At 44.3% G+C, this 18,269-nt stretch overlaps 1 protein-coding gene across 1 annotated transcript in view; it reads left to right on the top strand.

The window, feature by feature from the left end:
* The first annotated feature begins 7,691 nt into the window (after nucleotides 1-7,691).
* Nucleotides 7,692-18,269, top strand: part of LOC124016910 (protein kinase C delta type-like) — a 33,701-nt gene continuing 23,123 nt past the window's right edge. The window contains exons 1-5 of the mRNA XM_046332247.1: nucleotides 7,692-7,847; nucleotides 16,289-16,424; nucleotides 16,650-16,849; nucleotides 16,924-16,993; nucleotides 17,385-17,544. Of these exons, the coding sequence (XP_046188203.1) occupies nucleotides 16,310-16,424; nucleotides 16,650-16,849; nucleotides 16,924-16,993; nucleotides 17,385-17,544 (545 nt within the window). The 5' untranslated portion in view covers nucleotides 7,692-7,847; nucleotides 16,289-16,309. The remainder of the gene's footprint in view (nucleotides 7,848-16,288; nucleotides 16,425-16,649; nucleotides 16,850-16,923; nucleotides 16,994-17,384; nucleotides 17,545-18,269) is intronic.

Here is an 18,269-nt window from a genome sequence, read left to right as displayed (position 1 = left end):
TGACAATATATGACAAAACATGACAAGTTGGTTATGGCGATGCAAATTATGCACTTCTTTTGATACTGCCTCTTCTGCAAACTTTGTAAGTAAAGTAAATTTCTTACCTAGTAAGTCATTGTAAAATTCACATTAATACTACTGGCAAAACATTGCCAGTAACCTACAAGACACACACTGCTACTAACAATACTTGCCAGTAACCTACTGTACCTTCACTGGCTCTTCTGTTGACAACATGCACATCACCTGCTGATTGGCAGCATACTGTAGCAGCGGCAGAAGATTGTAGCTTTTAGCTAACACTATTTGTCTCCCATTAATAAGGTGTCATCCAAGTTAATGTACTCTGCTACATTATTTTCATAAACACAAAACTGTCAGTTCTGCAGCCTTGTTAAAGGCTGACGTAAGTACTACAAAACAGCCATACAATATTTAGTTTGTCATTGTAATACTCAGCAATTAATTGTTGTCCTCTCTAGTGGACATCAGTTCTTGGTCCGTACCTCAGAGGCCATACAGGCCACTGTATTAAGTCATGTTGTTCTGGGCTTTTCATTGATATCACATGTGTGGGTGAGAGACCTTGGCAACGTTATCTTCCTAGTTCTTAACGAAATGGCTGTCAAACTTAGCACAGTCTATGGAAATTTGAAAAGAAGTGTGTGTACAGTAATTATTATAATGTTTGTATTTGGTATTTGGTAGTTTGGTATTCACATTGTTTCTAGTAAGTGAGAATCTCAGGCATAGTTAAGTGAGTTGTCAGGACTGTGCAATACTTTTTTCACATTCAATAAGACACCTGGTGTAGCGTGGTGTGTAATTGGTGGCAGAGAAGTCCGGTGCAGGAGAGCAGAACTGGGTGATAACCGGAGATTTATTTAGCAAAACCAACGGCATCCAGAACAACAAGATACATGGGCACAAATGTACGACGCTTCGAATCCAGAATAGAGCGAACGGAGTACGCCAGGGCACCCTCAATGTCCAGAGGGGGCAGAGGAACCTCCCACACCTCAGACTACTGGAGCAGACCAACCACCACCGGCCTGAGGAGCGACACATGGAACGAGGGGTTAATACGGTAATCAGGGGGAAGCTATAACCTATAACAAACTTCGTTCACTCTCCTCAGGACTTTAAATGGCCCCACAAACTGCGGTCCCAGCTTCCGGCAGGGTAAGCTAAGGGCAGGTTCCGGGTCGAGAGCCAGACCCGGTCCCCCAGTGCCGAACACCGGGGCCTCACTGAGGTGACGGTCTGCGCTGGCTTTCTGCAATGTCCCTTATCCCCTCCCCGCGCCTGAACCAGTCATTCACCACAGGAGCCTCGGTCTGACTCTGATGCCAAGGCGCCAGAACCGGCTTTACCCCAGTACGCACTGGAAGGGGGAGAGGTTAGTGGAGGAGTGGCGGAGCGAGTTCTGAGCCATCTCGGCCCAAGGCACGAACGCTGCCCACTCCCCCGGCCGATCCTGGCAATAAGGCCGCAGAAACCTGCCCACATCCTGGTTCACTCTCTCCACCTGCCCATTACTCTCGGGATGAAACCCAGAGGTAATGCTGATCGATACACCCAAGCATTCCATGAACGCCTTCCAGACCCTCGAAGTGAACTGGGGACCTTGACAGGCATTATATCCTCAGGCACCCCGTAGTGCCGGAAGACGTGCGTAAACAAGGCCTCCGCAGTCCGTAGGGCCATAGGGAGACAGAGTAGAGGGAGGAGACGGCCGGACTTAGAGAACCGATCCACAACGACCAGGATCGTGGTGTTTTCCTGTGAGGGGGGAGGTCGGTAAGAAAATGCACCGACAGGTGCGACCAAGGCCGCTGTGGAACGGGTAATGGGTGTAGCTTCCCTCTGGGCAGGTGCCTAGGAGCCTTACACTGGGTGCACACCGAGCAGGAGGAAACATATACCCTCACGTCCTTGGCCAAGGTAGGCCACCAGTACTTCCCAACCAAACAGCGCACCGTCTGAACAATCCCAGGATGACCAGAGGAGGGTGACGTGTAGGCCCAATAGATCAACCGGTCATGGATAGCAGACGGAACGTACAGACGCCCATCAGGACACTGGAGGGGAGCTGGCTCTGCATGTAACGCCTGCTCAATGTCCGCATCCAGCTCCCACACTACCGGCGCCACCAGGCAGGAGGCCGGGAGTATGGGGGTGGGATCCTTGGGCAGCTCCTCTGTGTCATACAGTCGGGGCAGTGCATCTGCCTTCACGTTTTGGGAACCTGGTCTGTAGGAAAGGGAAAAAACAAAATGGGTGAACAACATGGCCCACCTTGCCTGGCGAGGGTTCAGTCTCCTCGCTGCCCGGATGTCCTCCAGATTGCGGTGGTCAGTCCAGATGAGAAAAGGGTGTTTAGCCCCCTCAAGCCAATGTCTCCACGCCTTCAGAGCCTTGACGACAGTCAACAGCTCCCGGTCCCCCACGTCATAGTTTCGCTCCGCCGAGCTGTGCTTCTTCAAGAAGAAGGCACAGGGGCGGAGCTTCGGTGGCGTACCTGAGCACTGAGAGAGCATGGCTCCTATCCCAGCCTCGGACGCCTCCACCTCCACTATGAACGCCAAAGAGGGATCCGGATGGGCCAGCACGGGAGCCAAGGTAAACAGAGCCCTCAGGTGACCAAAAGCCCTGTCCACCTCAGCCGACCACTGCAAACGTACCGGGCCCCCCTTCAGCAGTGAGGTAATGGAAGCCGCTACCTGACCAAAACCCCGGATAAACCTCTGGTAGTAATTGGCAAACTCCTTTTTCTGTGGGGGATTCGGCCAATTACGCACGGCTGAAATGCGGTCACTCTCCATCTCCACCTCCGAGGTGGAAATGCGGTACCCTAGGAAGGAGACAGACTGCTGGAAGAACAGGCATATCTCAGCCTTGACATACAGGTCATGCTCCAACAGTCGACCAAGCACCCTGCGCACCAGGGACACACGCTCAGCGCATGTAGTGGAGTATATCAGAATGTCATCAATATACACCACTACACCCTGCCCGTGCAGGTCCCTGAAAATCTCATCTACAAAGGCTTGGAGGACTGATGGAGCATACATCAACCCGTACGGCATGACGAGGTACTCATAATGCCCTGAGGGAGTACTGAACGCTGTTTTCCACTCGTCTTCCCCCCGGATACGCATCAGGTTGTAAGCACTCCTGAGATCTAGTTTGGTGAAGAAGCGAGGTAGATAAGAGGTAGCGGGTAACTGTACCTCACAGTGATCTGATTTAGGCCTCGGTAGTCAATACACAGGCGCAGACCTCCCTCCTTCTTCACAAAAAAGAAACTTGAGGAGGCGGGTGACCGAATGTACACCTGGGGGGAACAGTGGTTTAAGTACACAACAAGTAATAGAGGGAATTGAAACCATGCTTCTCCTTCATTATGGACAAAATGTATATGTATATGTTCAAAACTGATCAACTTTTATCTTTCTCTCTCTTGAAGTAAAATATTCACCACATTTTATGCACTGCAGTGCTAGCTAGCTGTAGCTTATGCTGTTAGTACTAGATTAATTTTCTGATCCTTTGATTGATTGGATAATATGTCAGTTCATGCTGCAAGAGCTCTGATAAATTGCAGGATGTCTTCCGGAAGTTGTCATAATTACTGTGTAAGTCTATGGAAGGGGCTGAGAACCATGAGCCTCCCAGGTTTTGTATAGAAGTCAATGTACCCAGAGGAGGACTGACGCCATCTGTCCTCCGGTTGAGGCTACTGTTGACCTTCTTTGAAAAATAGTGTGTTTTAATAAATCATTTGGTGACGTTTAGTATAGTTTTATCTGAAAAGGATAACTTCTTAAATGTTTTACCATTTTAATGTTTTATAAAATTCACTGAGGAAGATGGTCCTCCCCTTCCTCCTCTGAGGAGCCTCTACTGACATGAACGCAGCGTGTGTTCTTAACCAAGTGGGAAGTGGGAATTTATACCCTGATGAAGACAGCTTGTCTGTCGAAACGTTGGTTATTAGTTTATAAAATTATTGTATCTGGGTGTGCAGCTCTCCTTTTCTTTTGGAAGTGGGAATTAACACATAAAACTGGGAGAAATCCACTTGAACAGCCCCCCAACTGGTAATTACTACTGTCAAACTTGTCTATCATCCTGAGCTCCCACTTCTCCCACATGCTGACCTCTGACGTCAGCTACTAAGGAAATTACATTTATAACATCCTTTTCGGAAGGAAAAATGCAACAACATTATTAATAAAAAGCAATATATTAATATGAATTTTGAACACAGTAATTTGCTTACAAGCATGATAGCTGTACTTTTAGTTTATGGTTAATGCAGCTTGTTGGCCATTAGGCAATCAGCATTTCTCAACAAGTTCAAAGCACATGAATGCATCCAACTGGTATTTACGACTTCACAACTGGTAAATTCCCACCTCCCAAATTGTTACGAATCGAGCATTAAATTGAATGTATTGGGTAGAAAATTTTACTATTATGCTAGATTCTCCGCACATGTACAATACCAGTTAAAAGTTTGGACACACCTACTCATTCCAGGGGTTTTCTTTATTTTCACTATTTTCTACATTGTAGAATAATAGTGAAGACATCAAAACTATGAAATAATACATATGGAATCATGTAGTAACCAAAAAAGGGTTAAACAAATCAAATTAAAATAATATTTCAGATTCTTCGAAGTAGCTACCCTTTGCATTGATGACAGCTTTGCACACTCTTGGCTTTCTCTCAACCAGCTTCACCTGGAATGCTTTTCCAGCCGTCTTGAAGGAGTTCCCATATATGCCGAGCACTTGTTGGCTGCTTTTCTTTCACTCTGCAGTCCCACTCATCCCAAACCATCTGAATTGGGTTGAGGTCGGGTGATTGTGGTGCCCAGGTCATCTGATGCAGCACTCCATCACTCTCCTTCTTGGCCAAATAGCCCTTACACAGCCTGGAGGTTACTTGTTTTACATGGGAAATGTCATGTATTATCGCTATTCAGATAAAGTATGACCCAACCTGGAATTTGAACTCACATCTTCTGGATGTGAGGTACACTGACCTTTCTGCTGTGCCACAAAGTATGTACAGTGCCTTGCGAAAGTATTCGGCCCCCTTGAACTTTGCAACCTTTTGCCACATTTCAGGCTTCAAACATAAATATATAAAACTGTATTTTTTTGTGAAGAATCAACAACAAGTGGGACACAATCATGAAGTGGAACGACATTTATTGGATATTTCAAACTTTTTTAACAAATCAAAAACTGAAAAATTGGGCGTGCAAAATTATTCAGCCCCCTTAAGTTAATACTTTGTAGCGCCACCTTTTGCTGCGATTACAGCTGTAAGTCTCTTGGGGTATGTCTCTATCAGTTTTGCACATCGAGAGACTGAAATTGTTTCCCATTCCTCCTTGCAAAACAGCTCGAGCTCAGTGAGGTTGGATGGAGAGCATTTGTGAACAGCAGTTTTCAGTTCATTCCACAGATTCTCGATTGGATTCAGGTCTGGACTTTGACTTGGCCATTCTAACACCTGGGTATGTTTATTTTTGAACCATTCCATTGTAGATTTTGCTTTATGTTTTGGATCATTGTCTTGTTGGAAGACAAATCTCCGTCCCAGTCTCAGGTCTTTTGCAGACTCCATCAGGTTTTCTTCCAGAATGGTCCTGTATTTGGCTCCATCCATCTTCCCATCAATTTTAACCCTCTTCCCTGTCCCTGCTGAAGAAAAGCAGGCCCAAACCATGATGCTGCCACCACCATGTTTGACAGTGGGGATGGTGTGTTCAGGGTGATGAGCTGTGTTGCTTTTAGGCCAGATTTGTGCAATATACGACTGATTGTTGTCCTATGGACAGAGTCTCCCACCTCAGCTGTAGATCTCTGCAGTTCATCCAGAGTGATCATGGGCCTCTTGGCTGCATCTCTGATCAGTCTTCTCCTTGTATGAGCTGAAAGTTTAGAGGGACGGCCAGGTCTTGGTAGATTTGCAATGGTCTGATACTCCTTCCATTTCAATATTATCGCTTGCACAGTGCTCCTTGGGATGTTTAAAGCTTGGGAAATCTTTTTGTATCCAAATCCGGCTTTAAACTTCTTCACAACAGTATCTCGGACCTGCCTGGTGTGTTCCTTATTCTTCATGAAGCTATCTGCGCTTTTAACGGACCTCTGAGACTATCACAGTGCAGGTGCATTTATACAGAGACTTGATTACACACAGGTGGATTGTATTTATCGTATTAGTCTTTTGTATTTATCGTATTATTGTATTTATCATTAGTCATTTAGGTCAACATTGGATCATTCAGAGATCCTCACTGAACTTCTGGAGAGAGTTTGCTGCACTGAAAGTAAAGGGGGCTGAATAATTTTGCACGCCCAATTTTTCAGTTTTTGATTTGTTAAAAAAGTTTGAAATATCCAATAAATGTCCTTCCACTTCATGATTGTGTCCCACTTGTTGTTGATTCTTCACAAAAAAATACAGTTTTATATCTTTATGTTTGAAGCCTGAAATGTGGCAAAAGGTCGCATGGTTCAAGGGGGCCGAATACTTACGCAAGGCACTGTATATGCATTCAATACATCTCTGCACTTACATTGATTTATTTCCTCAATTTGAGTGTTTTCTGTCTAGCTGTATAATGTTGGTGGTGCATATTAGTCTGCTTTAATGTTACACCTGAATCCCTATGATAAAATAATACTTTTTTGCGTGTATTTTTTATCGAAGCTGGGATGTACTTTGAAGTCCAAAAGTGTATGAATAAAGGTGAAATCAGTAATAGACATGGTGGGATTTCAGGACGATCGGAATGCAGTGTTCCAAACATTTGTGAGTTCAAATCCCAGGTAAGGACATGTTAAATAGTTATTACTGTAAACATATTCAAAGTGTGTCAAATATGTAAAAAAAATCATTGTAAAAAGCACTGTGTGTGTATCATAACAACTATATTTGATTGCAAGGCATCACATGTGAAACTTCACGTGAAATATCATCACATGTGAAGTTTTCGAAAAACACATTGTTTTAGATGATTTCACCTGTGCAAAACATTTGGAAATGTCACATGTGAAAAGTGTTTTTTCCCATAACGGTCCCCCCCATACAGCGATCTAGAACAGACATACTCATCCCGCATACAGCGAGCGATCTAGGACAGACATACTCACAGCGCTGCCAATATTGAGAAAGGCTTAAAAAAAGTCACGGTATAAAAAAATGTAGAATTCAATAGGGAAGTGGAGGCAGACTTGACCAAGCACTGTTGTAAAGCTAAGAGTTGAAGAACTTGGAGTTAAAAGAGGGCAATTCATTATTATCACCAATTGGCATAAATGTTTTATGATGCCTATACAATGGATCAATGTCACACAGGAGTCAGGAGATGACCAATAATCAGTGAAACCAAAAGAGGACATGGACCCGTGTATTCTGGGTTGCCGCAAAGACTTCTGCATCCGCAGTGCAGTGCAGTATAGTGCGTGTGTGTGTGCGTGCGTGCGTGTGTGTGTGTGTGTGTGTGTGCGTGCGTGTGTGTGTGTGTGTGTGTGTGTGTGTGTGTGTGTGTGTGTGTGTGCGTGTGTGCGTGCGTGTGTGTGTGTGTGTGTGTGTGTGTGTGTGTGTGTGTGTGTGTGTGTGTGTGTGTGTGTGTGTGTGTGTGTGTGTGTGTGTATGGTCGACGTCACTTCGCTACAGTCTGCGGAGAAGCCTGAGAGCAAGCGAGCAGTAGCTTTACTTCCTCGATCGACAGAATCACAGACGAGAAACTGAAGGGAAGAGACGAACAAGAAAACTCACGAAACAAGAAATAATCCACACGTTTGCAAGACGAGGTAAGTCAACGGAAAATGACTTTCGGTCATTCGGCCAATTGAGGAAATATATTTTTGTAACTTTTTTCGGTTTTGTTGCGTTTTGCAACCTAGTTTGAGAAGTTTTTCAGGATTGATTATTGAATGCTTAAATAGCCTTCATACTTTGTACTAGTAGTTGAGCTTGCGCGAATAGCGTACTAGTATTTCGAGTACTAGCCTACAACTGTAATGTTATCTGTTGTTTATGGCGGGCACTGACATGCGCCACATTCCAGATAAAAAAATTGCACAGTAACCTACAGTTTCATGACGTGCAAGAGACGAATGAATCCTTCAAGAGAACGTTGGCCTTGACGAATACTTCAAATGTTTCTAAACTGTAAACGCCGGGGTATTTTTTATGAACAGACGGTCATATAAATCCAGACTTTTCTCAATTATGAGACATCAAGAAACTATTATTTTATATTTGTAGAAAAAGAGTGATGATACTGTACATAATAGCCTACAAAGCGCTCTGGGGTTTCTCAAGATCACGACACGTTGAATTGACGTCTGTGCCCAGTGAGAAGGCATTGATGGAGAAACCGTTTTAAAGGCATCCACTTATCAACACTGTTCAGTTCATTTCCCAATTACTTTACATTTCATGACCAATTTACATTTACATTTACATTTAAGTCATTTAGCAGACGCTCTTATCCAGAGCGACTCTGCATGTTTGTTGTTGGCTAATAACTGTGTTGAAAAGAAAGGTACTTGACTGTGAAACGTTGGTCCCCGGGGCCCTTTTGTATGCAGGTTTGCTTGCTAAGGGAATCCCCCTTTCATGTTGCATTGCATTGTGAGTCACCACTGGGCCCAATCACAATGCCTACTGGAGTTGGTGAAGCACATTCACATCCAACTAACAGTGCAAAGATGAAACAAGAAGAAGACATGATCTCTGCACACCCAGCTGTTGGCCAACTTGAACTGATCAGATGATGATGTTGAAGACACTGATCTCATTCTTCTCAAAAGGAAGTGTGTGTGTGTGTGTGTTCCAGCGCATGGAGTAAATTGACTCTTTAATATCTTATTCCGTTGTGTCCCACTACAAAGACTGGACTGATCATTGTGTTGCAGCCTCCATCACAGAGGGTGATCGGCTTTATCCATACGCTTCACTTTCATTGCCTGGAGTGTAGCCCATTGTGTGAGTGTGCGTGTTTTATTTGTGCTGCTCAACAATCAGAAGATATATATATATGTATATATATGCCATTTAGCAGACGCTTTTATCCAAAGCGACTTACAGTCATGTGTGCATACATTCTACGTATGGGTGGTCCCGGGGATCGAACCCACTACCCTGGCGTTACAAGCGCCATGCTCTACCAACTGAGCTACAGAAGGACCTACAGATCATACCCCGACTGGAACATTGTTCAGCTCACTAGCTGCATGGCTTTGGCTGTGACTGCACTGGAGATGTTATGTCATAGATTAACAGGCTGAATAGTGGTCACTTTGAATGGCCCCATTAGAGTTTGAGTTATGAGTCTGTGTAAGAAGGCCTGTAGTCATTACCGCTCGCTCTCCGTTCATCCATCTCTCCCTTCATTTCGGTCTCTCTGTTAGATCATAAGTATTTGTTCTTGCCCGTTGGTTTGGTGACAGACTTCAACTTTATAGGATAAATTGCACTATAGATGGTGACACAGAAGGTGGACGGGGACATATACATATTTTTATCAGGTCAGATGAACACTCCAAACAGCCTACCAGACCGCTCTGAGGCGTCCGCATGGTCCTAAAGCACACCCTGGCTTCGTTTTGGGGCAAATGCAATTTCAGAATGTGGGGGGACATGTCCCAAGTGAAAATTGTACAGTTCACTACTGGCCCAGTAGCCTTGAGTTACGAAGGAGGAGATTAGAGTCCAGGTCCTCTACAGTCTACTACAGGTTATGTCTCCTGCAGAGTCTACTAGAAGTGGTCTGCTGTGAAAGAAATAACCATGACTGCCATAGATCGTATGAGCTTGTTCCAGGACTGCTGTCTCACTAGTGTGTGTGTGTGTGTGTGTGTGTGTGTCAGAGGGGTTCTTTAAGCTTACACCTGTGTGACGGTCTCTCAGCTATAATAAGTGTTTGTCTCTGTGTATGGTGTGTGTGTTCTTGCATGTCTACTAGCATGAGTCTACCGTTGTTGCGTTTGTTTGATCTCCACAGTGTGATGATGCAATGATGCTTCACTTCCCTGTCCAGATCTGTATTCTCTACATAAAAGTTTGGACTAACACACAGTTTCACACTCCACCCACACATGCGCTCGCACGCACACACACACGCACACACGCACGCACACACGCGCGCACACACGCACGCACGCACGCACGCAAGCAGACACACTATTAGTGTTCGGTTTAAAGCTGGAGTCCACATTAGGTGAAGCAGCACCAATGGGCCCCAGGCGCATTTGTTACTGTTTTTGTTTTGTTTATGGAAGGAGGGTAGGAGCATCCAGCATATTGGTAAAACAAAAATGGAATATAAACTCTGCTGTTTTACAACATGTGCAATGATGTCCAACGGGGAAGAACTGTCTTTGTTGTGACATGGCAGTGTCACTGCTCATGAGTCCAGCTTTAAGACCCACGTGATTTGATAGGATGTGTGATGCTTATTTCGTTGTGTGCTGTAATAGAATCATCTACAGCCTTGTAAATACACCTGGCTACCCATGGCTGACTAGTAACTAACACGTTTCCAGTCTGCACTAGTCATTTAGCAAAAAGCTCTGCCACAGTTTGCCAGGCTAAAGATGGCCAGTGTACTGTAGCGCAGCTGTGTGATGTCATTGTCTTGAGGTGTTGTCAGTCAGCTGTCTGTGAGTCAGAAGGGGATGATGTGTGAATGCATGACTGCATTGGGACAATATGCATATGTTTATTCAACACAGTTGCTGTGATTCACTAGATTGTCACACGATAAACAAACAAAGTGTTTGGAGAGGGAGGTGGACAGTGGACACAGGCGATGGGAGAGGAGGAAGAAAGAAAGCGATATGGAAAGGAGTATCAGCTCACAGCCAGCCTCATTGATACCACATACAGAGAGAGAGAGAGAGAACCGGCTGGTGGACAAGATTATAGTGCTGAGCGATTAACCGAAATATCAGTTCTTTTTAGTTTTTCAAACAACTAATTGACCAACCTATTTGAATTCCATTTAGTTCGTTTTTTAAAAATGTGAGCTCAATGTGCACACTGCGCTGCACATTTTCTGGAGATAAATTAGATCATGCCAGAACTGTGTGATATAGTAGTGAGTTGTAGTTTCCAACAGGCCAATGTTTTACATAGTTTAGCGCAGAAAACATGATAATTAACTACAATGACCATAATCCATTTTGCGTCTACTTGTACGGTCTGTGTTTATTTTACTCCTGCTACGTAAGAGACAGAAGGTTGTGCGATCACCCATCACTCACATGCTACTGATGTAAGAGATGATACCCATCACTCACATGCACTGATGTACAGTTTACACACTGATGTACAGAGCAGTTTACACCCATCACTCACATGCTACTGATGTACAGAGCAGTTTACACACGCTCACCCATCACTCACATGCTACTGATGTACAGAGCAGTTTACACACGCTCACCCATCACTCACATGCTACTGATGTACAGAGCAGTTTACACACGCTCACCCATCACTCACATGCTACTGATGTACAGAGAGCAGTTTACACACGCTCACCCATCACTCACATGCTACTGATGTACAGAGCAGTTTACGCACGCTCACCCATCACTCACATGCTACTGATGTACAGAGCAGTTTACGCACGCTCACCCATCACTCACATGCTACTGATGTACAGAGCAGTTTACGCACGCTCACCCATCACTCACATGCTACTGATGTACAGAGCAGTTTACGCACGCTCACCCATCACTCACATGCTACTGATGTACAGAGCAGTTTACGCACGCTCACCCATCACTCACATGCTACTGATACAGAGCAGTTTCCTCGTGAGGTATCTCTACCTGAAAAGACATGATCTAAGTGATTGCTGGTAGGTTTTCAGCAGTCATAAAAGTATGCTTTATTTACTTTGAAGAACTAATAAAATAGTGATTTTGTCAGACCGCATAGACAGCAGGTGCATAGAGATGAGATGATGACTTGGAATGAAATAATAAAGTCAGCAAATAAAACAAATGTAATATACACAACAACTGAAATATTTTATTAAAATAAGGTAATGTCAATAAGTGATGGTTAATAAGTGATAAACAGTAATGGTCACTACCATCATGGGACTTTTATTCATTGTTTTATTCTGTGTTGTTTCAGCATTCAATCCACATAATGCATAGAGCATTTCATGTTTTAAAAAATGATCGGTCCTTCTGACTGGCACAGCAGTCTAAGGCACTGCATCACAGTGCTAGATGTGTCACTACAGACCTGGGTTTGATCCCAGGCTGTATCATAACTGGCCGTGATCGGGAGTCCTATAGGGCGGTGCACAATTGGCCCAGTGTCGTCCAGGTTAGGGGAGGGTTTGGCCGGGGAGGGGGGGGCTTTACTGGGCTCATCGCGCTCTAGTGACTCCTTGTGGCAGGCCGGGCACCTGTAGGTTGACCTTGGTCGTCAGTTGAACGGCGTTTCCTTCTGATACATTGGTGCGGCTGGCACCAATCTCTGATTGCCTGGTAACACACACACACACACACACACACACACACACACACACACACACACACACACACACACACACACACACACACACACACACACACACACACACACACACACACACACACACACACACACACACACACAGTTTATTATTGATCAACACCCGGAATCATCACAGCTCAAAGCTTGAACACATCGACTCCTGCTTTAATACATGCTGAATGTCATTCCTCTCTCTGTCATTTTTCTGTCCTCTCTTACTTTTTCTCTTTTTTCTTTCCTTGTTTTTGCCATCATTTCTTTGTCTTCGGACATATTTTTGACGTGTATGGGTGGTGGTGTAAAGCTGGGGAACAGAAACACAGGAATGTTGTTGAGGAGCCCTCTTTAGACTTTGGACTTGTTGAGACTTGCTCCCTCCCAGGATGCAGGGAAATACCTTCAGTACCAGAGCTACAGTACACTCCGAGAGAATCACAGAGATCACACACACACATTCTTCAACACCTGCTACTATCATTTCACACCATACACACATTCTCACTGACAAAATGATAAACGAGGCTGTTCTTGACAGAAGTGCTTAAATGCCATGTTTTCTGTGTTCCTATTGTAGGCTATGTGTGTGTGTGTGTTGGTTTGGATTAGGGTTCTTCTAATGTGAGATTGAACCATCAGAGTTTAAGTTGAACCTTTGGTTAACAGTGTCAGTAAGGTTAAAGTCACATGTGGATGTGAGATATGTGAGAAGGGCGTAGACTCAGCTCCGTTTCTCATTAGTAGGTTTAGGCCCATGTCACAGAAAGAGTTTCTGTTTGTTAAGGTGACTCAGAATATCTTTATTTCTCATACACACCCATACTCTCACTCGCTAACTAGACTCACTCACTCACTCACTCATGCACACTCACTCACTCACTCACTCACTCACTCACTCACTCACTCATTCACTCACTCACTCACTCACTCACTCATGCACACTCACTCACCCACACACACTCACTCACACACACACACACACACACACACACACACACACACACACACACACACACACACACACACACACACACACACACACACACACACACACACACACACACACACACACACACACACACACACACACACACACACACACACACACACACACACACACTCATACACACTCATACATACACACACATACGCACTCACACACACACAAATATACTCACTCACATAAATAGTGGCTGGATGCACCTTAATTGGGGAGGACGGGCTCATAGTGATGGCTGGAATGGAATTAATGGAATGGTATCAAACACATAAGAGCAAATACATAGTTTTACCTTTGCTAAGAACACAAAATCTACTTAAGATTTTCCCATCCTAGATAAAGCAAATACATTTTCTTTCCATAGTTGAGTTAAATGAACTGTTATTCACTATTAACCATTTATAACTTGTTAACTGTTATAACCATTACTGTAAAATGAATAGCTCTATGTGTTTGATGCCATTCCATTGACTCCATTCCAGACATTACTATGTGCCGTCCTCCCCTCACCAGCCTCCTGTAATATACACACATATGGATACATACAGTACCAGTCAAAAGTTTGGACACACCTACTCATTCAAGGGTTGTTCTTTAATTTGGATTATTTTCTACATTGCAGAATAATAGTGAATAGATCAAACTTTGAAATATCACATATGGAATCATGTGATAACCAAAAGAGTGTTCAACAAATCCAAATATATTTTATATTTGAGATTCTTCAAAGTAGCCACCCTTTGCATTGATGGCAGCTTTGTACACTCTTGACATTCTCTCAACCAGCTTCACCTGGAATGCTTTTACAACTGTCTTGAAGGAGTTCCCACATATCCTCAGCACTTGTTGGCTATTTTTCTTTCACTCTGCGGTCCAACTCATCCCAAACCATCTCAATTGGGTTGAGGTCAGATGATTGTGGAGGCCAGGTCATATGATGCAGCACTCCATCTCTCTACTTGGTCAAATAGCCCTTACACAGCCTGGAGGTGTGTTGGGTCATTGTCCTGTTGAAAAACAAATGATAGTCCCACTAAGCGCAAACCAGATGGGATGGCGTATCGCTGTAGAATGCTCTGATAGCCATGCTGGTTAAGTGTGCTATAAGAATTCTAAATAAATCACTGATGGTGTCACCAGCAAAGCACCCCCAACCATCACACCTCCTCCTCCATGCTTCACAGTGGGGACCACACATGAGGCGATCATCCATTCACCTACTCTGTGTCTCAGAGACATGATAGTTGGAACAAAAATCTCCAATTTGGTCTCATCAGACCAAAGGACAGATCTCCACCGGTCTAATGTCCATTGCTCGTGTTTCTTGGCCCAAGCAAGTCTCTTCTTATTGATGGCCTTGAGTAGTGGTTTCTATGCAGCAATTTGACCATGAAGGCCTGATTCACGCAGTCTCGTTTGAACAGTTGATGTTGAGATGTGTCTGTTACTTGAACTCTGTGATGCATTTATTTGTGCTGCAATTTCTGAGGCTGGTAACTCTAATGACTTATCCTCTGCAGCAGAGGTAACTCTTGGTCTTCCTTTCCTGTGGCAGTCCTCATGAGAGCCAGTTTCACCATAGCGCTTGATGGTTTTTGCAACTGCACTTGAAGACACTTTCAAAGTTCTTGAAATTTTCCAGACTTTTTGACCTTCATCTTAAAGTAATGATGGACTGTCATTTTCCTTTGCTTATTTTAGCTTGCCAGCATATGGACTTGGTCTTTTATAACGACACAAGGCGAGACCCAGATGTAGACACGGGAGGCAGATGGTTTGAGCTCTGATATTTATTATAATCCAAGGAGTAGGCAAAAGGCAGATCGGGGACAGGCAAGAGTTCACAACCAAGTCAGAGTCCAAAACGTTACATGGCAGCAGGCAGGCTCGAGGTCAAAGGCAGGCAGAATGGTCAGGCAGGCGGGCTCAGAGCCAGGACAGGCAAGGGTCAGAACCATGAGGGCAAGAAAAACAGACTGGAATAAAACAGGAGAAAAAACGCTGGTTGACTTGACAAATTGGCACAGACAGACAGAAAACACAGGTATAAATACACAGGGAATAATGGGGAAGATGGGTGACACCTGGGGGGGGGTGGAGACGAGCACAAGGACAGTTGAAACGGATCAGGTTGTGACACTTTTACCAAATAGGGCTATATTCTGTATACCACCCCTACCTTGTCAAAACACAATTGATTAGCTCAAACGCATTAAGAAGGAAAGAAATTCCACAAATGAACTTTTATCAAAGCACACCACATGAAGCTGGTTGAGAGAATGCCAAGAATATGCAAAGCTGTCATCAAAGCAAAGGGTGGCTACTTTGAAGAATCTCAAATATAAAATATATTTAGATTTGTTTAACACTTTTTTTGGTAACTACATGATTCTATATGTGTTATTTCATAGTTTTGATGTCTTCACTATTATTCTACAATGTAGAAAATTGTAAAATAAACAAAAACCCTCAAATGAGTAGGTGTGTCCAAACTTTTGACTCATGAAACAATTATCCACATTAGTAGCATGTGACTGATGCTGGTGGATGTGTGTGTTTGCATGCGTGTGCGTGTGTGTGCATACCCCTCATAACAGATGGTGATGTTACTGAATCATGGCTGTCGTGTGCGTATGAACAGGAGGCTGAGTGACGGACATGTCACTGCAAATATGTTGCCGTGGTTACATTCTGCTTGGCCATGTCTTTGAACAGGTGGCCCAGTGACACATCACCATGGCGCCTTTCTTGCGGATTGCCTTCAACTCCTACGACCTGGGTGTGCTGTCTCCACTGGCCCCTTCTGATCCCCCCTTCTGTGCCATCAAGATGAAGGAGGCCCTCACCACCGGTGATAATCTGACTATTACTGTAGTTATTACTGTGTTATAGTAGGACTATTTCAGTCCCATTGTCCCATAGAATCACATTGTAACCTGTAACCAGTGTGGTACAGATGTGCACATTTTTTGAATGTTGCACAAGAGTATGAAAAATCAGTCTCTTATCTTTTTAACCTTTATCTAACCTTTCTCTCTCCTTCCCCCTCTTTCCCTCTCTCCCTCCTTCTCTCCAGAGCGTGGTAAGACCCTGGTTCAGAGGAAGCCCACCATGTTCCCAGCCTGGAAGGCCAGCTTCGACGCCCATATCTACGAGGGGCGTGTCCTGCAGGTGCTGCTGATGAAGTCTGCCGAGGAGCCATTGGCCGAGGTCACAGTGGGCGTGTCCGTCCTCGCCGAGCGCTGCAAAAAGGGCAACGGCCGTGCTGAATTTTGGGTAGGAGGTCTGCAGTCGGATTCTCTACCTTCCTGCCTGAATTATGTGTCTGACAGATTATTGTTTGTGTTCAGGTGGACCTGCAGCCCTCAGGGAAGGTGATGATGGCAGTGCAGTTCTTCTTGGAGGGAGCAACTGATACAGGTGAGAGTCAGGAGACAAAGCCCACCTCTCTTCTTCTCATCCTCCACTTTTCCCTTCCTACCTGGCCTGTTTTGAATGTATCTTTTATGTGATGTTTGTCACACTGAAGCCTTCTGTCTGTTCCCTTGGTTCTCATCTGTTCACTGCACTTACTTCTTGAATACAGACGGAGCAGACGGCACAGCACACACATTCTTGCAGTCATGTACAGGTCTTGTATATGAATTCCGGTTTTCTAAACATTCTTGGCGGTCCTATATAAGGTTTTGCCTGTTTTCTCATACTAACAGTGGACGAAGCACTCCAAATGTTGTCCCTACTGTTCCTAACGCCACATTCATGTTTCTAAATTGTAGCGCTCCACTAACGCTTCTCTCCCTGTCCCCCATAGAGGGCAAGCTGCCCACGAAGGAGGAGGAAGGGGGGCCCACCATAAACCGCAGGCGAGGAGCCATCAAACAGGCCAAGATCCACGAGGTCAAATGTCACGAGTTCATCGCCACCTTCTTCAGACAGCCCACCTTCTGCTCCGTCTGCAGAGAGTTTGTCTGGTCAGTTATTCAGTCTGTCCAGCCGTCTGGCTCTTTACTCCTAGCTCTATTATCTGTTCGCTTGTTGCTAACAGAAGTGATTCAATATTTACAAGTTTTATTATCGGTTCCATTCATCTCATTTAAGTGGCAACGTCTTGGTCAGTCTACTTCATGCTGAGAGACTGAGTGGGGAGATAAGATTAGACAATGTCTTAGTAATCTCCTCCTATCTATCTAACTTTAGACTTAGGGTTGGTGGCTAAGGAAGTGGGTCAGAAATCCTGCATTGTGTGGAAATACCAGCACAACATTTAGCAGTGTATTTGCAAAATCAAGTCATTTATTTTCAAGTGCTGTAGTGTGTTGTGTTCTACTAGAATAGGTGGTGTCTGTAGAGACGGTGACAGAGTCTCCGTTTGCTGCTGTATAAACAGTGCTCAACTGTCAGCTGATTTTGGTCACAACCTCAATTATTGGCAACCTTGATAAAGATTAGCAAAAAATACTGTACACTCTTGGAAAAAAAGGATTCCAAAAGAGTTCTTGTCTCCATAGGAGAACCCTTTTTGGTTCCAAGTAGAACCCTTTTGGGTTTCATGTGGAACCCTATGTGGAAAGGGTTCTATGTAGAAACCAAAAGAGCACTTCAAAGGGTTCACTCTTTTACACTAGGTTGTAGACAGCACCTTTTTCTTCTAAGAGTGTATAAAATGAACAGCATACAAATACTGAGCTATATTGTA

The sequence above is a fragment of the Oncorhynchus gorbuscha genome, unplaced genomic scaffold (genome assembly GCF_021184085.1).
Source record: "Oncorhynchus gorbuscha isolate QuinsamMale2020 ecotype Even-year unplaced genomic scaffold, OgorEven_v1.0 Un_scaffold_1119, whole genome shotgun sequence".
Lineage (NCBI taxonomy): Eukaryota > Metazoa > Chordata > Actinopteri > Salmoniformes > Salmonidae > Oncorhynchus > Oncorhynchus gorbuscha.
Note: the sequence above shows the minus strand (reverse complement) of the source record. Positions and strands in the feature narration are given on the sequence as shown.